Here is a 26,026-nt window from a genome sequence, read left to right on the forward strand (position 1 = left end):
TTCTTTCTTTCTTTCTTTCTTTCTTTCTTTCTTTCTTTCTTTCTTTCCTTCCTTCCTTCCTTCCTTCCTTCCTTCCTTCCTTCCTTCCTTCTTTCTTTCTTTCTTTCTTTCTTTCTTTCTTTCTTTCTTTCTTTCTTTCTTCTTTCTTTCCTTCCTTCCTTCCTTCCTTCCTTCCTTCCTTCCTTCCTTCCTTCCTTCCTCCCTCCCTCCCTCCCTCCCTCCTTCCCTCCCTCCCTCCCTCCCTCCCACCCTCCCTCCCTCCTTCTCTCCCTACTTCCCTCCCTCTCTTCTTTCTTTTCTTTTCTCTTTTCTTTTCTTTTCTTCCCTCTTGAAGCACCATCTGTGATGAAACCAAAGCTGTGATTGTCCATAAGAAAATCAGAGGACTTTGGGCTTTAAGGGGCAAAAAGATGGTATTGTATTCTCTGTGGTGAATATTAACCTTCATCAATTTTTTTTTCTTTGCTAAATGATGTCTATTTTAGCATGATAGATGTCAGCTTTTCTCAAAAGTCATTTTGCTTTCAATGGGAGGTAGCAGGAAAAACACACAGAAAATTCCCCCCCGCCCCCGCCCCCCACACACACATAAGAAGGCTAAGCAAAGGGGCGCCTGGGTGTCTCAGTTGTTAAGCATCTGCCTTCGGCTCAGGTCATGATCCCAGGGTCCTGGGATCCAGCCCCGCATCGGGCTCCTGCTTGGAGGGAAGCCTGCTTCTCCCTCTCCCACTCCCCCTGCTTGTGTTCCCTCTCTCGCTGTCTCTCTCTGTCAAATAAATAAATAAAATCTTTAAAAAAAAAAAAAAAGGCTGAGCAAAAGTAATGTCTTTCAGGAAACACCAGCCTTAATTATGTGAATGGGCTTATTCAAATAAGTATTAAAATAACCTCCATGAATGAAAGGAGTGAGTTCAAGGCACAGTGCAATTTTATAGGTGTGATTCTTTTTTTTTTTTTTTTTTTAATTCTTTGAGTTGAGTATAGTTGACACACAATGCTACGTTAGTCTCATGGTGATTCGACAAGTTTATACATTATGCTGTGCTCACCTCAAGTGTGTAGCTACCATTATATAGGTGTAATTCTTGAATTTTGTATTGACATCCAGATTTGAACCAGGAAGGATCAGTTAAATATCAGAACTTTCTATTTTGAAACTGCTAAAATTTGCCTATTAAACCAAGATAATTCTTTTTTTATTTATTTATTTGAGGGAGGGAAGGAGGGGGGGGAGAGAGAGAGAGAACAATCTGGGGGAGGGGCAGAGGCAGAGGGAGAAGCAGGCTTCCTGCTGAGCAGGGAGCCTCATGCAGGGCTCGATCCCAGGACCACCCCCCCCCCCATCATGACCTGAGCCCAAGGCAGACACTCAACCGACTGAGCCACCCAGGCGCCCGAACCAAGATAATTCTTAATTATTTTATTTTTCAGCTTTATTGAAGTATAATTGACAAATAAAATTGTAAGATATTTAAAGTGTATGTTGTAATGATTTGATATATGTGTACATTGTGAAAGGATTCCTCCCATCTTGTTAATTAGCACATCCATCACCTCACACATTTTATTCATTCATTCATTCATTTATGGTGAGAATATTTTAGTTCTCTTGGCAAATTTCAATTATACAATATAGTGTTACCAACTACAGTCAGCATGTTACACTTTAGATCCTCATCATTTTTTTTCACTGATGAATTTCTCTTCCCTTTTGTATCAGTTGAATAACTATAAATGACCACATCCTGTTTTAGTCATTTAATAATGCAGATATAATTATCAGTTTAAAGATCCTTTAAACAGATGCCTAAATGGTTTAATCCAGGTACTTTTTGATTTGCCCATTCTCTGGTTCCCCTGATACTCCTTGCAAGACCAGTTAATTCTTTGTCATTAAGAAGAACATCCTATGTAATTTAGAGCTATTTCTGTACTTCTTTAAATAGTAAATATTGGCATTTGTAATTTGAAAGAATTAAAAGTGTGTAGAGAAAGAATATTTTTCCCTAAGCCACACAACTGCAGGCAATATAAGACCAAAAAAACATTTTGTTTTAGTCACCCTCATATTAGCAGCAGAGTAAGAATTGAAAGATAAATAAAAATTGTAAATGATACTCTTAACATTTTTAAAAATATAAATGTTACTTAGGCATTAAATTTCTTTTTCCTGAGAAATTGAGTGTCATAATTTAAGATGTAATTAAAAATACAATTTAATTAATCTGTTGATTAATTTGATAATATGAATGAAAGAACTTTCGTATTTGATTATATCGTATATGGTTCCTACTAACTGTGATACATTTGTGTGATTCTACACTATATTGTCACAGCTTTGATTTCTCCGTAAATATGATACACTCTGAAGAGGAGTAAGTGCTCACTTTAACCCCACAGATGGTTATATTTGGTTTCTAATTTTGCAAAGAGATAATCTCTTTTAACTAATTTTTAAAGAATTCCCTCTCTTCTGTACTACTTGGTATACTAGAAATTTTGGAATTTTTGATTCTTTGTTATGTGCCAGAACCACATAGAATTCTAGCTGACATTCCTGTAGAAAGGTTTGTGTAAGGAAATTGTAGCCGTGTTATATAGAATTAGAAATAAATGGATTAAAAATGGATATCAAAGTGAATTATTTTAATTTTCTTATAAGAATTATGAGTAGCTTAATGTTTGTTGAAAATTTGAAGTATAGCTGTTTATGACATATAATTATATACAGACCTTGTTTAGTATTCTTATAAGCTGCCTATATATGCTTATAGCATAGATACCCAATTTTCCTGGCCATAGAAGTGACTCTGTTCTTAAAAACAGCCCTCAAAAGATAACCTCACTAATAAAGTATATCTATTCTAGAGTTAAAAATAAAGTATTACTATTTGTTTCATTTGAAATAACTGTCCACACTTGACTACATATATATATATATATATATACATACTGGTTTTTTCCCACATTTGAATTTTAAAATAAGAGTAAAATGTGAGAATGCACTTTTCTTCTCGGTTATAGTTAATTTGTTGTACAGTTATTTGCAAAAGTCCAGTTAACAACAACAACGACGAAATCAGTAGTGATCATAAAATTTTGGAATATTTTATCTTTTAATTCCTAACCTTACCTGTGAGGCAACTATCAGACCACTGTGCATTCATTTTTTTCTTTGCCTTTTGAGATTTGGGATTTGTGTTAAATATGAAAGATTTCTACCCTTTTCAAATATCATGCTAGTGTTTTAGACATATAGGAATAAACTTTAATGATTGTGGCCCAGTTATAAAATTACAAAATTCATTTGAAAGCTTAAAACTTGGATTTTACCGTATTATATATTTGATATGTAATATTTACTCAGTGTGATCAGTTAAAAATTACAGTTTTTTTCACAAGTATAGGAGAAAATGATTCCTTTTTATATTACTTTCAGAAGTACTCATTTCTGAATTTTGGTTTTGTTTCTTTCCAGACGGTGGGTCCGGCTCCTGTTTGGACGAGAGTTCCCCCTGCAGGATCTTCTGGTGGTCTGGGATGCCTTGTTTGCAGATGGCCTCAGCCTGAGTTTAGTTGATTATATCTTCATAGCCATGTTGCTCTATATCCGAGATGCTTGTAAGTATCAATGACCTTGCCTACATCCAAGTAGGTGGTCTTGATTTTTTTAATGTGTTTTATCTTTTAAATATACTTATTCTCTTACTCTGAATTACTGTGCCTACATTTTCATAGTAGGTAATATATTGAAGTTTCAAAGGAGCATGCTAAATATCTTTTTTGTTAGTTAACTATGTACATATTGGGGAGATGTGGGTGATTTTATCCTGAGAGAATTGGAATATTCTCCAGAGCCATTTTTCTAAAGACTTTACAATCCTGCTTTAATCTCTTCATTGCACACATTTGTGAAATGCACAACTAAAAAGCCTGTATTTCAGATATGTTTAGAGCTCCACCTTCTGACAGGTAGGGAGCATTCAAAGATATTTATCAGGAGATTGGAGCTATTTTTGTAGTATCAACAACTTGCCAATAAAAAATAAATATTACATTTAAAGATATTTTAACTTCTTCTCAGTTATATTTTGGCCAAATGTATTTCTCAGTAGATTGCCAAATGGTAGACATATTCCTGTCTCATGAGATCTACCTTAGGATGCTTGCCATAGCTGGAAAGCCAGTGCCTGTCTGTGTGGGGTAGTCTGATCATCTTCGGCTTGAAGAAAATATCAGAGTATGTTTTAAATTTTGAAATACCTCAAATTGTTTTCCTTCTCAGAAAAATAATCACTGTTCACAAAACAAGATTTGTAAGCCAAAATATAATTAGGAAGATTGCTCAAAGTGATGATTAAATAGGAAATTAAAAAAGAAAAAAGAACTCTTAGGAGTGGGACTTTGTCAGAAGAACATAAACGGTTTGGAGTCATTCATAATCTTGACTGTTACACTGCTGTGTGGTTCTCTTTACTTGTTCACTGAGTACCAGTGGCGCCAGATGCTCTTGTTACGCCTCTGGTGACACTAATAATATTCTTTAAAATCTTAGATTATACTGTTTTAATTCCCCCAAAATTACTTGAATGAATAAGTGATAGGAGCACCACATTTTATCCAAAAATTGTGGGTTTTTTCTGTGCCTTGAAGGTCAAATAGTTTGGGTTTTGACAGACTAAGTGAAAAGTTCCTTCTTTCTAAGTCAGAGCTAATCATATAAGAACATGGAAATCATAAGAGCTAACATCTGGAAAGTAGAGAAAGATGTTTGGGTAGATTTGATGGATACTAGATTTTAGAATATTAGGATACTAATCTCAAAGTAGTATGAATTTTTTAATATAAATAATAAAAAACAAAAGGAATGAATAGCCTCTTTTATTAAAAAAAAATGGTTTAGGATAATCTTTTCACAGAATTTTCCAATTCAAACAATTGTTGAAATGTATTTTGATTTTCTGTAGTCTTAAACAATTAGGTATTTGCTCTTTTCTTAACTTTGGTGTATCCCAACTATATATTTTTTTTAAAAATTTAGTCCTGTCTCCTATGCTAAGATCTACTTTTTAAAATTAATTTCATAAAACAGGCAAATTGTTGGCAGCTAAAGCCCTTCCACATTTTCAGTCCATCTATTGATGTTATAAAACATATGGGCACATGTGGAAAAATGCAGGGATAATGAAGTTGTGTATTCATTTCAATATTTAGACCAGTTTATTTTAATTTGCTTGGCTGAATCCAGAACAGTGGATGAGATCTAAAAATAGGATGACTATTAAATATTTAAGGGCCATTGCCCCTATGCTCAAGAAGTTTTTCAACTAGTAGGAAAGACTGACATAATTAATTTTAAACTAACATATCCAGTGCTGTGGTTGAAATAATATGAAAGGTGATATGGATAGTTAATATGAAAGTTTAAAGGAGAGGCACTGAGGGGCGCCTGGGTGGCTCAGTCAGTTAAGCGTCTGCCTTCAGCTCAGGTCAAGATCTCAGGGTCCTGGGATCGAGCCCCACGTTGGGCTCCCTGCTCGACAGGGACGTCTGCTTCTCCCTCTCCTTCTGCTGCTCCCCTTGCTTGTGCTCTCTCTCTCTCTCTCTCTGTCAAATAAATAAATAAATCTTTAAAAAAAATAAAGGAGAGGCACTGAACTCCCCTCTGGGCCAGCTGTAAGTGACTAGAGAAAATGGTATAGATGTCGGCAAATTAAATAAGGGGATCTGCAGTCCAGGCAGAAAGAACAGCATGAACAGAGGCTTGGAAGTAAGAAACAGTTTTAATGGGGGACTGTGTGTATGTGTGTGTGTGTGTGTGTGTTTCTACAAGGCATTGGTATTAGATTGCAAAGGGAGACTGATAGGTTATGAGACCAAAGAAAGTGAACAGGGATAGGATCATGATGAAAGTCTTTATCCTATAAATAATAGGAAGCTCCTGAAGGATTCAAAGCAAAAGTACAGTCAGTGTTAGATCACTCTGGTGGCACTGTGGCAAACAGACTTAAAGGAGGCAAGAGTAGAGCAAGGAAATCAGATAACAGGTTATGATAGTAGTCCAGGGGGAAAATTGCAGATTAAAGAAATCTTCAAAACTAAAGTCAGTATGTCTTGGTGACTAAATATGATGGGTGAGGGAGGTCTAAAACAATCCCCAGCTTGGAGAGTTGAGTGACTGGGTAATATGTGTAACTTGGATAGGAAATACAAGGATTAGCAGGTTTTAGGAATGGAAATGATTATGTTTTGGCCCTACTGAATTTGAGATCTGTGGGAAATCATAACCTGAAGATTTGGAAAATAAAGCTCAATGTCAGAATCAAGGCTACAGATTCAGTTTTGCAAATGGTTAATAGGTATGTGTTAGTTAAAACCGTAATAGTGGATGTGACCTCCTAAGAATAGGGTAACCATATATCCTGATTTGTTTGGAACAGTCTTGGTTTACACCTGCTAGTCAAGAGTAGTAATTATTAATCCTGCGCTCTTTCACCCTCAAAGGCATCCCATTAGGATGATAAGAATTACATGATCAGCCTACCTAAGGTGGGTGCTTATAGAAAGAGAAGATGGGCTAAGGTGGAACTCTGCATTTAACTTCAATGTGTAAGACACCAGAGAAGGAAGGGCTTGTGTTGTAACCTCACAAAACTGTTGTCTGAGCCAAGGGAGGTCATGAGGGTTGGGAATACTGAGGTATAAAAAGGCAAGGCGGGAAACGTCCATTCAGACTTGGCCCTGTGGAGAGACACTCATCAGATACCTTTGCCAGAATGGTTCAGTGGAGTGGTAAAGCAGAGACTGGATTATGATAGGTTGAGGAGTGACTGGATGGTTAAGTATAATAGCTTTCCCTACAGTTTTGTTGTTGTTCCCATTTTCTTCTGTTTGTATTACAGTTTCAACTAAAAAGTCAATTAAATAAAAAGGAAAGAATGTGGAGATAGCACATGTAGAGTAATCTTTAAAGAAAGCAGAGCAGAGGAGAAGAAAGATGTAACAAGGGATCAGTGCAGGGGCAAGGAAGGTTAGATGGCTGTCTTTTGAATGAGACCAGGGTTCACTGGAGGCAGGGGAGAACCGACTGAGGGTTCTCAGTCAGTCTTAAATTGGTCCCTCAAGGATCAATACTAGTTTTTCCCCTGCTCCATTGATGAGATCTATGAAAAGATAAATTACCCTGTTTACTTGACATTTTTACTTGTTTATTGTTGTTTACACCCAGTCCCCTACCCCCCAGCAAGAGACTGGATTTTGTCTGTCTTGGAATCCCTACCATATCCCAGCATCCAGAACAGGGCCCAGTACATAATAATCTTGACAAATATTTTTTGAGTGAAATAATTAAAGAAACAAGGGCTTAGAGGCAATGGAATGAGGTCAGGAGTCCTGTGGAAGACTGGCTGGGGAGCAGGAATAAAAGCTGGTGCTGATCCGGGAAAAAGGTACTAGGCAGGTTTCAGAAGTAGTCTAGTTTATAGGTGGAGAAGATGGGAAGTGGAGGAATTCTATGTCTGATACAGAAGGAAGCGAGGTTGTCTGCTGTGAGTGAGGCATGCTAGGGTTTTAGGAGTTTGAGGGGAATATGTAGAAAGTGTGGGAGAGATGGTTGACCATGGACTAGGACAAGCTGGTCTAGCTATTGAAGATCCTATCTTACAAACAGTGGGCAACAGCACCAGGCCTTAAGGTTATGATTTTTCGAGCCATGCTCAGCAGTCCAGGCAAGATACAAAGGAGGCAGAACATGATCTAGGCTCCAAGCGAGGCCCACATCCAAATCATTAGGCAGAACTGAAGGGAAGCAGAAGGACGGAGGGTGTTGAGTACATTTTAAGAGGGTGGTTTGGGATGTGTGGGGAGGGAAGCATGGCCAGGAAAAGACTATGGGGAAGTCAGAGTGTAAGGGGATTTGAGGTAGGGTATGAGATTGAAAAGCATCAGAGGACAAGAGGACATGGAGCAGTTCTGGGTACGACCAGGACAGTCGAAGTTAGTTAAGGGGAAAGTAAGTCATCGAGGAGATCAAGAGATCATAAGGGAGCTGGGATTTTTGTTTGGTCATTTATGGACACTTGGCCAAGAATCATGGTAGCAAGATGGCAACCCCTACCTCACTGCTGGAGGTTGCAGGGGCAACAGTAACTCCAGGAAGCCTGGGCCCAGACAGAAAGATGGAGAGGGAGGAGGGTAGCAGGAGGAGGACGCAGAATAGACTGGGTAGGATGCATGGGAGGACAGGACTAGTAAATGAGCTTACGTTTTAGGCCATGGTCAAAGACCAGAGAAAGGTGGACAATTTGCCAGCCTCATTGTTCCAAATGGAACTTTTTATTCCATCTCAGTGGATTCTGAATCATGATGCCCTGCCTGGGGCATCCAGAGTGGTGATGTTTAGTTATACCTAGTAGTTTCAAGCCCATTTATTCAAAAAATCCTAACTGAATACCATTGTATGAGGCTCTGGGCATTACATGTATTCTTTTGGAGCCATAGGTGAGATATTTATAGCTTAAAGAATGGTGCACTTGGGGAAACTAAAAGAGCCTGTCTCCAGTGATAGCATCCTCCTAGGGGTTCAATATAGGGCTTCAAAGGGCCTGTGATCATCCTGATACTGTGCTAAATATTGTGGACATGTGCATTTCCCTGGGCCAAGGGTATATAATTTATATCCTCTTCTCAAAGGGATATATAACCTGAAAAATGGCTAACTGCATCTAGTCTAAAATCCTGATTTTACAGGCACTGATAATGAGGTCTGAAGATATGCTGAAATCCTAACCCCTAGCACCTCAGACTATGGACTTTTTTGGAAATAGGTTGTTGGAGATATAATTAGTCAAGATGAATCATATTGGAATAGAGCGGGCCCCTAATGCAATATGACTAGTGTCCTTATATAAAGAGGCAAATTTGGACACAGACGTGCACAGAGGGAAGCTGATGTGAAGACACAGAGGAAGAATAATGCCATATGAAGACAGAGGTACAGATTGGAATGATGCATCTACAAGCCAAGGAACACCAAGGATTTTTAGCTGTCACCACAAGCTAGGAGAAAGCATAGAACAGATTCTCCCTCAGAGCCTATGAAGGAACGAGCCCTGTCAACACTAGTAGCTAGAAGAGACAAGGAAGGGTCCTTCCCTGCAGGTCTGAGAGGGAGCATGGCCCTGTCAACACCTTGATTTCCGACTTCTATCCTCCAGAAGAGTTCAACAATAAATTCTCTGGTTTTAAACTCCAGTTTTTAGTCACTTTGTTCCAGCAGTTCTAGCAAACTATCACAGTGCCCTTGGCAGTTAAGTAATTTAAAACAATCACAGTCGGTCTGTGGAGCTGGATCCTAGTGCCCCTCCTTTATACTTGTTCTGCCCCTTTCACTACTGTTGGCATCTCATACTTAATTTTTAACAAAAGTACTCTTATAATTTTCTTTATATACCTTGAACAAAGCTTTCATTCACTTCAAAAGTAATCCAATTAGTCAGGCAAGTATAGTATTCAACCACTTAACAGATTTCTTATAAACATCTTCTTTATGAGGCCTCAGAGATTGAGCCCAGCCTCCATGTTTGAAAGTTAGGAAGCCAGATCAAGGCCATAGGGCTAGTGACAGGCGGGTGGTTCTCACATTGTCTTTTCTGTTCCTCAAGCCCTACCTTGATTTTATTAAGTAAAAAGTAAAATTTCACATTGGGAAAAATAATATGAACATTATCTGTACACATTTTAAAATTTAACCATTGAAATGATGGTCAAATGCCTATTCTTTGAATGAAACTTTTGCTTTACTAAAATTACATAGTCCCATTTTGAAATAGAATTATTCCCAAACATTTTAATCAAACCATAACATGTTTATTTTCTTATGTGTTATAAGAAGTGTTTTTTGGATTCTTTGCTGGATTGTATGGGTGAAGCTTATATACACTAATAAAGGTTAGGAGATAAGGAAATCTAATCATGAACCATTACTCCTACAATAGTTTATTAATAGCCATACTCTCATCACACTGTTGTTTTTACTGCCTTATTCTGTACTGTACTAAAGTCACTCATATGGTTCTCTTCTTCCCTCGCTCTCCTTACCTAAACTGTGCTGCTATTTTTAGGCCTGGGGCAAGGCAGCTTTTTCCCAAACCTTCCCCAATTATTCTAGCCCACACTGATTTCTCACTTTTGTGTTCCTAGATGATTTTAATCAATACAGTGCAGTGTAGCATTTAATTATACTCTGTCTTATGCTGTTCCTTATTGTATGTTAGTCCCACCTTCGAAAATAGGTTGTAAGCTCTTCAGGACCAGAACCACATGTGTTAAAATTCGTCCCTAACCCTCAAGGCATCTGAAGTTCTTCATGTGCTCAATATCTGGGGTGATCTCAGATGGAAGGGTACCCCAGAGACCTGTGCTGGGGAGGTGGCATGGATATGTGTACAGTAACTGCTGAGAAGACAGGTGCCAAGAAGCTCTTAGAGTAAGAACTCAGATTTTTTTAAATACACTTTTTGACGTGGCTTTTTTGAAGAAACCATTGTCTACCTTTTAGCATGAAATTTTTCACATCTGTTTTTCTATCGATTTAAATTTTTTTTTTGACGAGTACCAAAGAAAAACATTTCCCCTGATTTGCAATATACCATACTTTTTGTCTTGTACATTGTATTAATAACTAAAACACTATAGTCAACTTCATTTAACAGTAGATTTTCCTAACTAGAAAGTATCTCTTACTGATTTCTTCCCCTTCAGTTTTCCCTTCCTTCCCCGATGAGGGAAACAAATCATGAGAGACTCTGGACTCCAGGAACCAAACTGAGAGTTTCGGGGCGGGGTGGGGGGGGCGTGTTAAGGAGGGCACGTGTGGTAATGAGCACTGGGTGTTATACACAACTAATGAATTGTTGAACACTACATCAAAAACTAATGATGTACTTACTGTATGTTGGCTAACTGAACATAATAAAAAAATTAAAAAAAAGGAAGTATCTCTTAAACGTTTATGGTCTCTTTTAATGTACTTTCTCTCTGAACACTTGGTAAATGGAAAACTTTTCTTCTTGGCCCTTCTACCCACTTCCTGCCTTGTGTTTTCAGCCAGCATGAACATGTCACAGCTCTGTCATTTTCCTGGGTTTTCTCTAGGGGTGTCTTTAGCCATCTCTTGGCCTGGCCCGGTGTGGCAGTTGTGTCTTCTTCGTAGTTTACAAACATTGTTCCTTTTCATTTTGCTTTAGATCTCTGCTTAACTTCTCAGCCACTACCTGTCTCTCTGCCAGTGTTTCCATCTGTCCTACCCCAGAATTTCTGTTTCTCTATTTTCTCATTAAGAGCATGTTCAACATTATACTGATGTCAAAATGCAGTTTATTTCAACTACAAATTGAATTTATTTGTCTTTCCTGGGGAAAAGCTTTCCCCAACCTCAGGGACTAAGAAACAAAGGCTCTCTTAAAACACATAGTAGTGTGTCATAGAGTTTTTATCGAAACACAAATTGGTGGTCTTATTTTTTTTAAAAGATTTTATTTATTTATTTGACAGAGAGAGACAGCGAGAGAGGGAACACAAGCAGGGGGAGCGGGAGAGGGAGAAGGAGGCTTCCCGCCAAGCGGGGAGCCCAATGCGGGGCTCGATCCCAAGACCCTGGGATCATGACCTGAGCCGAAGGCAGACGCTTAACCGACTGAGCCACCCAGGCGCCCAAGGTGGTCCTATTTTTAAAGGAGTGTTTAAACACTTCCTGACTGCCAGCTTTCTTCCTCCTCAGACATTAAATTTTGCCAGTCATTTTATGACCATCTCAGATATGGATATCAATATAACCCTTTGAATTACAAATACCATTTATATCACTTTATATTTTGTTTAAAAATCTTTTAAAATTTCACTAACATAGGCTGATACATCACAGCAGCACATTTTTTTTTACGGTTAGATTTTTTTTTTTTGGAAAACAGACCCTGGGCGCCTGGGTGGCTCAGTTGGTTAAGCGACTGCCTTCGGCTCAGCTCATGATCCTGGAGTCCCGGGATCGAGTTCCGCATCGGGCTCCCTGCTCAGCGGGGAGTCTGCTTCTCCCTCTGACCCTCCCCCCTCTCATGTGCTCTCTCTCATTCTCTCTCTCTCAAATAAATAAATAAAATCTTTATAAATAAATAAATAAATAAATAAATAAATAAATAAATAGAAAACAGACCTTACTTTTTAAAGAAGTTTTAGGTTTGCAGCAAAATCCAGTTGAAAGTACAGAATTCCCAGATACCCCACCCCCACATACACACAGCCTACCCCACTATCAACATCCCTCACTACAGTAGTACATTTGTTATAATTGAGCCTACGATGACACATCAGTATCACTTAAAGTCCCTAGTTTACAATAAATTTGTAGCTTCTATGGATTTGGACAAATGTATAGTGACATCTATCCCTCATTATAGTATTATCTGCATAGTTTCCCTGCTGTAACAATCTTCTGTACTCTGCCTGTTCATCCCCGTAACCCATGACAACCACTGATCTTTTTATTGTCTTCATAGTTTTACCTTTTCCAGAATACAATATAGTTGGAATCATACAGTAGGTAGCCTTTTTAGATTAGCTTCTTTCACTTAGTAATATACATTTAAGTGTCCTCCATGTCTTCCCATAGCTTGATAGCACATTTCTTTTTAGCTCTGAATAATATTCCATTGTCTGGATATACCACAGTTTATCTACTCACCTACTAAAGGACATCTTAGTTTCTTCCAACTTTTGGCAACTATGAATAAAGCCACTGCAAATATCAGTGTGCAAGTTTTTGTGTGGACGTAAATTTTCATTTCATTTGCATAAATACCAAGGAGCATGATTGTTGGATAATATGGTAAATTTCAGGAGCTCAGCTGAGCTGGGCAGGAGAAAGAGCTGAGCTGTTAGGTGTTAGAGTAGCCAACTAAAGCAACAAGTCAAAAATGGAAGAGTTAAGCCTTTAATCACTTACTATTGTCATATGAGCAAGAGTCAAAAAGTGGAGAAATTGTCAGCTCCCTCTGTTCCGTTTCACCCATGGAAGGCACAGTGGTTGAGGGTCAGGTAGATAGCATAGATGTGAGGTCATCTCACTGTTACAGGAGCCCTGAACAAAAGACTCTGATAGTTTAAGGACCCTGAGGTGGCAGTAGTTTAGGGGGCATGCGTGGGGGATTGAGGTGGAAAGGTTAGGAGTGGAAAAGAAATGGGTACTAAGTCAAATGAGGAAAAGTGTCTTCAGGAGTTCTTTTTCCTACCCTAATAAGGAGGTCCTGGCAGAGGCACCTGAAAAGGACCTACACCTGAGAGCTCAGAGAAAGAAATTTAGGAATGAAGGCACCATGACTAGGAATATAAATATGTGAAAGGTCATGCCAGCTAAGTTGACTGAGACCTTAACTGCAGCTCCTTTCAGAGACTGGAGTTCACTGGCTGTGCACCATGTCTGGTGTGGGCTGGACAGTTTTCTCCTGTGAGACTTGTCAGGTAGAGCTTTTTGAATTAGGGTTCTCCAGAGAAAAAAGAACCAATAGAATATAAATGCAGATATATATGAAGAGATTTGTTATAGGAATTGCCTTGCACGGTCATGGAGGTCTGGAAGTCTCACAGTCAGTCATCTGCAAGCTGCAGAACCAGGATAGCCAGTGCTATAATTCAGTCTGAGTCTGAAGGCCTGAGAACCAAGAGTCCTATGGTGCAAGTCTCAGAGTCCAAAGGCTCAAGGACCAGGAGATCTGATGTCCAAGGGCAGAAGAAAAGGGACCTTCTGGCTCAAGAAGAGAGAGAGGATTCACCTTTCCTTCACCTTTTTGTTCCACCGGGACCCCAATGGATTGGCTGATGCCTACTCTTCCCGAGGGCAGATCTCAGTCACTCAGTCCACTGAATCAAATGCTAATCTCTTCAGACACGTACAGACACACCCATAACGAAAGTTTTACCAACTATCTGGGCATCCTATAGGCCAGTCAAATTGACGCCTAAAATTAACTATCATCTTTGTAATTGCCTATGATCAGGCCTAAAAAATCACAACATGGTTGCTACACTGTCCTCTAAAATGGCTGTACCACTTTTCATTAGCACCGGCAGTGAATGAAAGTTCTTACTGCTCCACATTTGGTAGTGACATTGTTTTGGACTTTGACCATTCTAATAAGTGTCACATTGTCTTTTTAATGTCAGGGGGTTTTGGGGGGCGCCTGGGTGGCTCAGTCGTTAAGCGTCTGCCTTCGGCTCAGGTCGTGATCCCAGGGTCCTGGGATCAAGCCCCGCATCGGGCTCCCTGCTCCGCGGAAAGCCTGCCTCTCCCTCTCCCCCACTCCCCCTGCTTGTGTTCCCTCTCGCTGTGTCTCTCTCTGTCAAATAAATAAATAAAATCTTAAAAAAAAAAAAAAGTCAGGGGGTTTTTTGCCTGAAAATAATTTTGATTTACCCAGCTATCAGAATAGAGATATGAAAGGGTAATTATCCTCCTAGTGAAATTTTGTTTCTTGTTCAGAATTAAGAGTCCATACCCATTCTGGCCTTTTATAAAGAGGAGGAAGTAGTCTTCTCTCCTAATAACATAATCTTGCCTTTCCATGTTCTTACTCCCATCCCACATTTTTCCATTGCCCTAGAAGGCAGTACAACAGATGATTCAGGAACTCTAGGATACCTTTTTTGGGCAAAAGCTAGCAAAATTACATGCATCACTGGAATCTTACCCAGAAATACTCAAGATTCCATGTCCATCTGTCGCTGTCAAAACATACTGTGAATAGTCCTGCAGGTTAACTAGAGTCATCTCTCTGATGATTAGAGAAAAGGAGATGGTGATCTTGGGCTTCCTGACTACTGACTTCTCCAGCTTTCTCCCCCAGCTTCCTCCCCTCTCTCCTTCTTCCTCAGCTTTCCCTACTCAGTTGCCTCCTCACCTAGATTCTTCTTCCCCATCAGTTCACCTGCCCATATGCTGAGTAGAAATGTCATTAAAGAAGTGATTAAGGATATCAGATATGAGATGTTATATTGAGCTCCTGCATTTACCCCTGTTGGTCCTGAAACCCCATTAAGCTAGCATAAACACACAGGACACAGAAAATCAGAAAGGAGATTACAGAGATTTTGGAAGTAGGAAAGCAGATGGGTGAATGATAACTGACTTAGCAGATCCAAGAAAGCTAAATACAAAATTGATGATGGGGAAAGCCAAGAAATAACCCATAAAATTCCTAAAAGTATAGAAATTGGCAGTGCTAGGTGTTAACGTGGAAATTGGTAGGGGGAGGGAAAAAGTTAAGAGTAAAAAATAAGAACTGGTTGAAAGTCTATTTAAGAAGCTGTTATATACTCAGATCTCCAGCCAGTATGTTGAGGATTTATCCTTGAGGTGGTAAAAGGGAGGATCTCTGGACTAGGGACTCGGGGAGTTTCAGTGAACATGGAGCCCACCAGTGTTCTTTTACCATCTTTAGTGTTCTCAGAACACTAGAACCAGACTGCCTTTCTCTAGAAGAAATTAGGGAGATTCTTCTCTGGGGGAATCCAGTGAGCCCAAGAGAAAAGGCCTAAAAAATCTAGGCCCAGGGATCACCCAAGAATGACCCATGTAAACCTGAGAGTTAACAGACCCACCCATCGATGCACACAAAGTTCTTCAAATTACCTTTGTACTGGCCCACTCTTAGACATGAGCAGATAGCCAAAAATCACCAAACATTTGAGGAAAGCATCAAAATAAAAGCAGAGATCTAAACAAGCAACCAGGAAAAAAAACAACTGTGAGTACACAGAATACACAGGGAGGAGGAAACATCTCAGAGAGCTAGAAAAACATAAATCAAAGGAAAAAGTTTTAGGGGCACCTGAGGGACTCATTCAGTTGAGGGTCTGCCTTCGGCTCAGGTCATGATCTCAAGGTTCTGGGATCCAGCCCCGCATTTGGGCTCCCCACTCAGCAGGGAGTCTGCTTCTCCTTCTGCCCCTCCCCCCCTGCTTGTGCAAGCTCACTCGTCTTTCACTCTCTCTCTCAAATAAATAAATGAAATCTTAAAAAAGGAAAAAATGTAATTGAAAATTAAAATATGATGAAAATAAGATGTTGGAATATAAAATTGAGAAAGTATCCCAAGAAGCAGCACATAAAACAGAGTTAGAAAATAAGAAAGAAAAAAAGGGCCAGGCCAGGAGATCCAACACCTAGATAATGAGATTTCTTCTAATAGAAAGAGAGTAGAAAGAAATAACAAACACAGAATAAACAAAAAACAGGAGAAAATCATCAGTGAAGCAATTAAAGAGAAATTTCCAATTGAACAGAAAAACATGAGTTTCTAAATTGAAAGGATCCATTATATATGAAAATACATGCAAATTAAGGTGCATTACTTATGAATTTAGATGGGGGTGGGGAGAAGAGAAACAGGTCACATAGAAGAATGGGAATTAGAATGGTTTGAGACTTTTTAACTGGAAGCCAAAATATTCTGGAACAGTGCTCCCAATTTTCTGAGGGAAATGTATTTCCAGCCTGGAATTCCGTACCTAGCCTAACTATTAATTGTCACAGTAAATCTTTCAAACAGAGAGGTTTTCAAAAAATTCATGTCCTCTGCATAAAGCTTTTAGAGGATGTGTTCCACCAAAACAAGGGTGTAAAGCAAGAAAGAAGAAGCTAGGTACTCTAGGAAATAAAGATACAACACTTGCAAGAGGTAAAGGGCAACCCTGGATGAGGGAACAGGCCAGAGAGCTCATGAGAAATTGAGAAATTTCCTCAAAAAAAATGAAAGAAAGAGAGGGAGGAAGGAAAAGAAATGGATAAAACTACCTAAAAAATTTTTTTGAAGTTTTGAAAATTGATGTATACAACTGGGAGAGTATTTAAGGTTAAACTCGTGTTAAATATATACATGATACGGCAAATGAAAAACATGAGTTACAAACCCCAGGCAAGAAAGGAGGCTGTGGGAAAAGGAGGAGTAGTAGCTCAGCTGTGAGATAACATTTGCCTCGTTATAAAAATGAAAACTCTAAAAGTTGACTTAACCAGAATTATGGTGTAATATCATCAGGGGAGGGAGACCAGGAGTGCATGTGTGGATGTGGAGGTTGGTGGAGGGTTGGCTTTCAGTGGTCAGTTAAAGCTTCGTCTTCTTGAATGGGAAGTCAGTAGACAATATTTAAAGTCAGAGTTAATAACATTAGCATGGTTTTTCCCACAATATGGAAGGTAAATTTTTTTTTTAATCAGCTAACAGAAAGCAAGTGCCCCTGGGGATTGGGAAATAGGGGGTGGGAGAGAGCAAGTGCTATTTTCGTTACCAGCCTTCTAGGATGATTGGAATTTTTAAACTGTGTACATGTATAGCTTTCATAAAAATCAGAACTATGTTTAAAACTTCCACAAAGAAATAACTAAAAGTGGCTGTATTCTTTAAGTAGCCTTATTATGTAAATTCATTAACATTTTTATTGATAATTTCTTACTGTCTTCTTTTGCTTTTCTGTTTCTCTTTCATATGCACACATTCCTCAAATTTAATTGCATATAAAGACCTATCCATTTTTTCCAGCAATTTCTGCCCACTGTACTCCCCTGCCCCTTGCTTACTTCAAATATTCTTCTTCTCCCCTCTGTAGTATAACCAGGAACTTTAGCTGGCCCCCTGCATCCTGTCCCTCTTCCTCCCTCCCACTGGTCACCCTGTGCTGGCATTAATCTTCCTTAAAACCAAATCTGATCACATTACTTACAGTCTTTCAGCAGAGGTAGCAGATACAGAGTGAAATCTAAACTCCATCCCCTATGGATAAGCAGGCCCCCCACCTGCTTGCATGTCTCCATTTCTCCTCAGCATTCCTGCCACAGGGTTACTTCCACTTGTTGCCTGGCACTCACTGACCTTGCAGCTTTCCACTCGAGCAGTTGTCACAGCCCTTTGTATGCGCCACTGTTACCAGCTCTGTCCTGTGCTGCAGTTAGTCTGTTGCTGTTCTTCAACTGTGATATGAAAAGAAAGCTAAGATTGTCTTTTTTCTTGTCATATCAGTATATGGAACAAAATAGGTATTTAATACATGCTAGTTAGCTGAGTGAATACAAGAAAGAGATATTGTCAACACTTCTTAAATATCTTCTGTACCTCAGCCCTTTCTACTGACAGATCTATATTTCTGAGTAAAGAATGAAAAATCACTAAGCAATGAAGTAAAACAGATACATTGATCAATCGATTGCTCGACAGATCTGTATCCAGACTGACAAACAAACAAATAATTAAAAACCTGGCCTACGGTTCCCTTCATTTGGTTAAAAATAACCAAATTGGTTAAAACTTGATTAAAAAATGAGAGGCAAAGCTATGAATCAGACTTACTATTTCTTTCCTAAATTTTAATATGTGCTAAATTTTTTAGATTTCATTTCTGTAACATTTTATAACATGGAGATAGAACTAGGGCCCTGATTCTAGGCAGATCCCTACAGTTATTACATTAATGGTAATAACTTGCATTAAAAGACTTAAAGGTTTTTGCACTGTATCATTTCCTTAGTTCCCTTAATGGATAACAAGACAGAGATGATGACAAAACGTAAGCCTGTACAGATAACTGATTGGCTTCACACTTAATCCTAGTCCCATCGGCGCTCTGGAGCTAACATGTGGCCATGCTGACTTCACTAGTACAGTATTCTTTGTCCTGTGCTCACACCCTACCAACTAGCAGTCCTCCACTTGGATGCTTGCTTGCTTACTACCTTTCCATTGACAACACTGCATGTTTAAAAGTATAAATTCTTGAGAAGATCTCTTATGTTGTTTGATCTGATTGAAATAAATTCTGCTTAAAGTGTATTAAGCTTGGAAAGCATTGAAAAGAGCACTTTTTAAAGGCTTTTTCTAGGGGCGCCTGGCTGGCTCAGTCAGTAGAGCATGCGACTCATGATCTCGGGGTTGTGAGTTCGAGCCCCTTGGTAGGTGTAGAGATTACTTAAAATCTTTAAAAAAAAATTATTTAAGTTTTTTTCTAGGAAAAAAGAGTGAGCTCCTCAGAATTTGAGATTGTTCTCTTTCCAAAAATCTAATTGAAAATTCTCATATTTCTGCACAAAATCTACTAGAGATATAAGGGCCATCCCATTGTTTACGGAAGAGTGTGTCCATCTTCGGTTTTGAGAGTGGATGTTGCTGTGATTGATGGTGCTCAGAGAGGCAGTTGTCATAGTGCCAACCAGGGAGGGAAACCCGGAAGGACAACATCTTAGGAGAATCTCTTAGGAGAATCTTAAGCACTAGACAAAAATCACTTTGTATGGAGAAGGCCATTACTCTGTTTTATACTTGGCTTTCTCCAAGACTGAGAAGAATAAGTTTTGTTGTTTTTATTTATGATTACTCCCTACCCCCACCTGGTTTTCTGATCCATTTGAAATCTAATTTTGCATGTTGCCATTTTGTGACTGGGGAAGTTAAAACAGTAAGGGTTTTTAAATAGTTGAAGACAATAAATGCAATAAGTATTTCTTTTTTCCATCATGTATTAGATCCTCAACAAGTATTTTTTCAGAGCACATAGCATTTATTGAATGTCGTTTGTGTGCCAGGTACCTTGCAAGACACTTGCCTACACATCGGCTTTGTTTTCAGTGGAGAGGTACAATAAATTATGTTAAAGCCTTAAGGTTTTCTTCTTTGTTGTTGTTAGCTAATTATTTTTATTTTATATTGATGATTATTTGTTTTATATGCCATTTAATAGCTAACTACAAGAATTTATGCCTACTTCTAAATATTTACTTTACCTGGCCTTATATATGGAGGGCTGTTCTCAGTGTATCTTAGGAGCTTCTCTGTGTCTCACACGTAGTTGGCATTCAGAAGCCGTCTGCACTTTGTCTGAACTTGGCTTCTGTACACAGACACTCCTGTCATTACATTTTCTGCTAGAAATACAGGAAAGCACAAGATACAGTGGTGATGAGTGAGGCTTTCAGCTACACAGACCTGGGTTCAGCCCTCTCTGCCTTTCCGGAGCCCAGTGACCTCAGATGTGTTGTTCATCCTCTCCACAATACCATCTCCTTGTCTAAAATGTGGAGTTGATGATAATACTCTCCTTAGTGGGGATTGGAGGACTTACAGAGTGTTTGTATAATATGTAGCAAGTTGCCAGGCACATTATAGATGCTTAATAAGTGATAGCTATTACTGTTCTTAATTTTAGAGAAATTAAAGGAAGTCTACATTTAGTTTTGTGTGCTTTGGTTAGTTGTTTCCCGTCCATTTTGTTACCTTGGGAAAGTAAGTATATCTAAATATAAAATTAAACAATTTGAATGAAGTGTTTTACTTACAAGTGTTACAATTGTAGGTGCAGTTAACTTTGAATCATCCATAAGTTCCTTAACTGTATTGCTCTAAGCTTTCTCAAAACAGTAACATCCTCTATCTTTACTGGTTTCATTATGTTTTTGTTTGTTATGACTGAAGAAACTATTTAAACCAGCTCCCTTAGACAACTCCAGAACAGTCGTGTGCCATTTAAAAGTAGAGACAGAGGGTGCCTGGGTGGCTCAGTCGGTTAAGTGTCTGCCTTCAGCTCAGGCCATGATCCCGGGGTCCTGGGATCAAGTCCCGCTTTGGGCTCGTTGCTCAGTGAGGAGCCTGCTTCTCCCTCTGTGGGAGGGAGCTCCAAGAGTTCTTGCTCTCTCTAGCTATCTCGTCACTCTCAAATAAATGAATAAAATCTTTGAAAAAAATAGAGACAGAGACATCGGCTCTGCTTCGTGCAGAGGGAGTGCCATTCAGCAAGAATTAAGCAAGATGGGCAGCACACTACCTTGCATCTGTGCCATGCTTACAGAAACCCTGCAGCTAGAGTAAGCATTATTATTGTTTTATCAGTGGGGGAAATAAAGTTCATGAAGTTCAGTACCTTGCCTAAGTTCACCCACATAATAAGTGACTAGCCAGCAGTCTGATGTAGATTTGATCTAGATTCTAATCTAGATCATCTGATCCCAGATCCACTATGTTTTCCTAGGTACCACTCACCTTTGTCTTCCACTTCTCTGAATAAGCTCTTCAGAGTGTGTAGCTTCAGTACTTTGTCTTTAAAGCATATACATACTTGATTTCAAATGTAGGGAGATACCAAAACTCGGCCTTTTTTAAATCTTTCACATTTTTTCCTGTGTCACTGCCCTGCTCTGATGGAGTAAACGCTAGAGAAGGAACAGCAGTACAGATGAGTTTCTCACATTCCACAAAACTTTGCTCTGAAGATCAAAACTAAATTCTTACTCGATCAGATCTCTGCTATTTTGTTTTTAAAACAGCATGTGTTACTCTCTCTTGCCTACTCTAAATTGGGCACAGTTATTCAAAAGGGACTTAATACTTAGCGTATGTAGTTACAAGTTAATAGTGCTCTCAAAGTACAAGTTTTCATTAATAAATTAGAGATGGTATTATCTGAAGACAGGGGGCTGTTGGGGAGGTAAAACTTTACCTTATACCCATTTAGGTTTTCAGCTGGGATTCTTTTTTTTTATTTTTTTTAAGGTTTTATTTATTCATTTGAGAGAGAGAGAGACAGAGAGCACAAGCAGGGGGAGAGGCAGACTCCTGGCTGAGCTGGGAGCCTGACATGGGGCTGGATCCCAGGACCTGGAGATCATGACCTGAGCCGAAGGCAGACGCTTAACCATCTGAGCCACCCAGGCGCCCCTAGCTGGGATTCTTTAACAAAAAAAAAAATAGATTAACAAGAAAAACAGAAGCTTATTAATATATATATCTTTTATTATTATTATATGATTATTACACAATATAATTATAAAATTAACATTGACATGTAAATATAAATGTATGCCTCATTTGAATATGGCAGATACTCAGGAAAATGAGCAACTCTCAAAGATACGGTTTTAGAACTCAGGATTAAATATCATCTTAATAAAGAAAGGGTGGGGAGATGTAGACCTCTTAGAGAGAAGTAAATTATTTTTAGGGAAGACAAATGGGCCCTTAGAAGAATAGATGAGAGGTATGAATCTGTGACAGAGTTTGTCTTGGGGGAATTTATGACAACGGACTTCCTTTTGGAGGATTTATCTTTAAGCAGATAAGGGGAGTTCAGAGAAAGTCTCACTGTGCATTTGTTGTTTTTCAAGTGCCTACAGCTCAGAATAATCAATACACCAAAGTGGCATATTTCAGGGTGGCATGTCCTGAACTCCTACAGCAGTATTTTGCTTCATGAATTTGCATGTCATCCTTGCTCAGGAGCCATGCTAATCCTCTCTGTATCATTCCAGTTCTGGTGTATGTGCTGCCGAAGCGAGCACCCTACAGCGGTATTTCAGGCGGCAAGTTCTGCTGCCCTTCAGAGCTCAGATTCATTTGCCATTATATCCCTAGTGCCAGTGCCTGGCACCGTCTCTGTGTGTCCAGGATATAGTAGATGCTCAGGAAATGTTCATTAACATTCGGTGACTGGATGGATGAAAGGGAGAAATGGGAGAAGGAATGTTAGCTCCTTCATTCATTCTGCAAGTGGAATATTAATGCATTAGTTGGCTTCCCTTATATATTTTTTACAGCTTCCGACAGTTTCAAAAGTTCTGTCCAGTTGTAAGAACAGGATTGTTGCCCTCGTCCCTCCAAATAAATACCTGTCTATATCAGGCTATCCTAGAGACTGGGTTATGCTGACCTTCCAAGCTCCTTAAAACTACTACATGAGAGTAATAATAAGTAATAAACTCCTGTTTGCAATGACTCTTTGCATTCACTATGTTGTCTGATTTTTAAAACAATTGCCTTTTCAAAACAAAGTCCTGTATTAGAGCTCAGATCCTGTAGCTAGGCTTCAAAATTTCAAATCCTGCTCCACTACCTAATCACTATATGATTTGGGCAAATGACTTAACCTTTCCAAGTATTAGTTTTCTCACCTGTAAAACAGGGATAATAACTATACCCTTATAATAAGATCATTGTAGAAATTAAATGAGATAATGTAGGGAAAGTTCTTGGCATAGGGCCTAGGCTCAGAAAGCCTTCAGGGATTGATTATCATCCTAGTGATCGTAGCAGTCATTCTACATCTGCCGTTCGGCACTTTAATTTTCTTCAGAGTAAGGACTGTGTTTTGTTTATCTCGCATCCCCTCCTAACAGCACCTGCCATGGGTTAGGTACTCAACAAATAGCTATTGGATTGAATAAAGTTGGCAGATCTTTTTTTTTTTCAATCAGGAAGTTGTTTTCCACATGACTGAACTGAAGCTCAGAGAGGTTACCTGCAACAGGTTTTGAGCAGCTGCTGTCGATCGGCCGAACAGATTATGTCCTTTGATCATACGGCAACCTTAGAAAAGGTTCAAATGGTGTCCCAGGATTCAAACCCACATCTTGGAATCCCGACCCCAGAAGCGTTTGCTTCTCTTACAAAATATACAAGAATTCTTCCTGGATCAGTTACTAGTATATAAGCATTATAGTATTTGGGAAAGTACGAGTTAGAAAATGAATTGATTATCTAAGTTTTATTTATTTTTTGGCTCTCAAAGAAAGCCCTACATGGAAACATTATACCATTCTCAGTATACTAGCTTTTTGAATTCTAGAGCAAAAAGGACAACAGGTAACTGAATGTGAGTATGACAAAACGAAGGAATAAGAAGAAAAGAGTCTGAACAGATACAGAAAAGGTAGGATAAGTGAGTGCTTTACAAATGAAAGCAGATGTATGAAATTACAAGCTGTCAGATCAGCAACGGAAATGAAGATGATAAAGTGGTTCCTTACATAGATTATAATTATTCATTTTGCCCAGTCCTGTCTCCTTTCCCCATAATGTTCCTGGGAAGGGGGAGGGGGTGGGAAGCTGTTGCAAAAAATGGTGCTTCCAACAAAAGAAAGGAAAAAAAAAAAAATCTAAGAAGCAAGGGCATTTCTGATCACAAACAGTTATTTATTTTGTGATTTGTGTTGTTTCTATAGAATCACAATTGTTTTCCTATGGAATATTTTTCCACTGCTTGTTCTGATTAATGAAGAGGATTCGGTTGCAACAACAGGAAGTTATAACTGTAAAGTTTCTTCACAATCAATGCTGTGGAGGCAGTCAGTGTGGCTTACAAAACAAGCGTCGTTAATGGGCCCGACTGTGACAGCAGTGGCAGATGGATTGCCAAGAAATGAAGTAGTTTACATAGACCTGCCTGAAAAGATGTGTTTAATAATTGCGCCCATAATTAGGTTGATTTGGGAAAAAAAATAAATGACAGTCTAAGGAACACAGTTAGGCTTGTCTGTGAAGATTTTGACATTTTTCCTCCAAGAAATGCTGCATGGATACTCTCCCTAAATTTCTCATTACCTTTAGAAAAATAATTGGAAGAAATTATATTTTTTAAACTTTGAATTGTGTAATATTTATCTATAAAAGAATGAATGTGACATGTAACTTACGAAGCATAATAATTAGGGTAGATATTATTTTATGAGCATTCTAAACTGGTTCTTTCCCATTCATAAGATTTTTGTTACTGATTTCTAAGCAGCAAACCTAGAGACATTTAAACACAGACATATAAATGGCAGTAAATATGCATGCTTCTAAGAGTTTGTTTATATTGCAAACGTACACATCTCTGTCTCCGAGGCTCTCCTCCCAACACCCCCCGAGGATAAGTGCTAGATATTAGAGTGCAGCCAGCAGTACAGTGTGCTCCTTCAAAGGCCATTTGGTAGAGATCCCTTCTCCCTACTGCCTTTTATCAAATTAGTTGAGTTATCGGTTTGCTTTCTCTGAATCTAAGTTGTTATTTTTTTACTCTCAAGTAAGGCGAACATCTTAAACAGTATTGCTTCTGAATTCTTTTTCTTTCCCCTCTTAATATTTAGTGATCTCTAGTAACTACCAGACCTGTCTTGGCCTTCTGATGCATTACCCACTAATTGGGGACGTACACTCACTGATTCTCAAGGCTCTGTTCCTTCGAGATCCAAAGGTAAGCTTTCCAAAGAGAATATGCACAATTTTAAGTTGGGTGAAGAATTGGTTTCTCAGCATGACTCCCAAGAATTCCTAATGGAGAATTTGTGTAATGACAGGTGAATTGCCTAAGGACAGAATTTGCCTAGAGATGCAGGCAAAACTCGCATACCTCACTGGCTAGCAGCTTAGCAGGTGAATTAAGTGGACATTGCCATGAGAACCTGGAACACACATCTCTTGTCCCTCGGAAGGTTGTTCTGCCCTCTACCTTCCTCATAACTCAAGGGAGTAGTTCGGCAGTTGCTTCTCCTTCTAACCACATTACCCCTCCAAGGGACCAACTTATCCAGGGAGAGCCTCAGGGGCCATTTGAGGACCAAGACATGAGAGCTATAAAAAGGACTGGTTCTGTAAAAGTTTATGACACAATGAAATACTAAATCATTTCATGTGAGGAATATGTATTTTTTATTTTGTGGGTGAAGAGTAACCTAATAAAATAAAGATTTAAACAGACTTTAATGCTGATTTCTCTATTTGAACTTAAAGCAAGCCACCAAAATTTTCTTTACACTTCAGAGAAAAAGTGTGCTCTTTTACAACTAATGTTATATTTCTTGAAAATAAGAACATTTAATGATCTAAAAAAATCTGTGAATCCTTGATGCTTTTGAGCCAAACAAAAATATTGGATGAAGTATAAGAGAGAGAGCTTCAAACACAAGTATGAGAATGCCAGGCATTGGGTGGTAATCCCAGCCTTTGGCTCCTTGGCAGAATTCCCAACAGTCATGTTGGCAGTTGTCGAACTGTCTTTGAGTCAGTCTGTCTGTGGATCCATTGCCAAGCTCTGTCTGATCGACTTGGGCCTCCAAGTTTAATGTAAATTTTAATTCTAAAGGATTTCTGCTTTTCTCTCGGCTGTTGACTTCAACATTTGAGTATGACCTCTATTTATTCTTTGATAGATTTAAAAGATTTTATTTCCTTGTGCCTATACC

The 26,026-nt window shown here is 38.9% G+C and overlaps 1 protein-coding gene and 1 non-coding gene across 9 annotated transcripts in view; one reads left to right on the forward strand and one right to left on the reverse strand.

Moving 5' to 3' along the window:
* TBC1D5 (TBC1 domain family member 5) overlaps positions 1-26,026 on the forward strand; it is a 587,710-nt gene that overhangs the window by 437,889 nt on the left and 123,795 nt on the right. For all 8 annotated transcript variants that reach the window (XM_034994045.1, XM_034994022.1, XM_034994072.1 and 5 more), the window contains 2 exons: positions 3,479-3,621; positions 24,932-25,038. In XM_034994045.1, the coding sequence (XP_034849936.1) occupies positions 3,479-3,621; positions 24,932-25,038 (250 nt within the window). The remainder of the gene's footprint in view (positions 1-3,478; positions 3,622-24,931; positions 25,039-26,026) is intronic.
* Positions 22,260-22,366, reverse strand: LOC118007162. The gene has a single exon (XR_004678296.1). It is a non-coding gene; the product is annotated as a U6 spliceosomal RNA (small nuclear RNA).

The sequence above is a fragment of the Mirounga leonina genome, unplaced genomic scaffold (genome assembly GCF_011800145.1).
Source record: "Mirounga leonina isolate KUSES-001 unplaced genomic scaffold, KU_Mleo_1.0 Mir_115, whole genome shotgun sequence".
NCBI classification, from domain to species: domain Eukaryota; kingdom Metazoa; phylum Chordata; class Mammalia; order Carnivora; family Phocidae; genus Mirounga; species Mirounga leonina.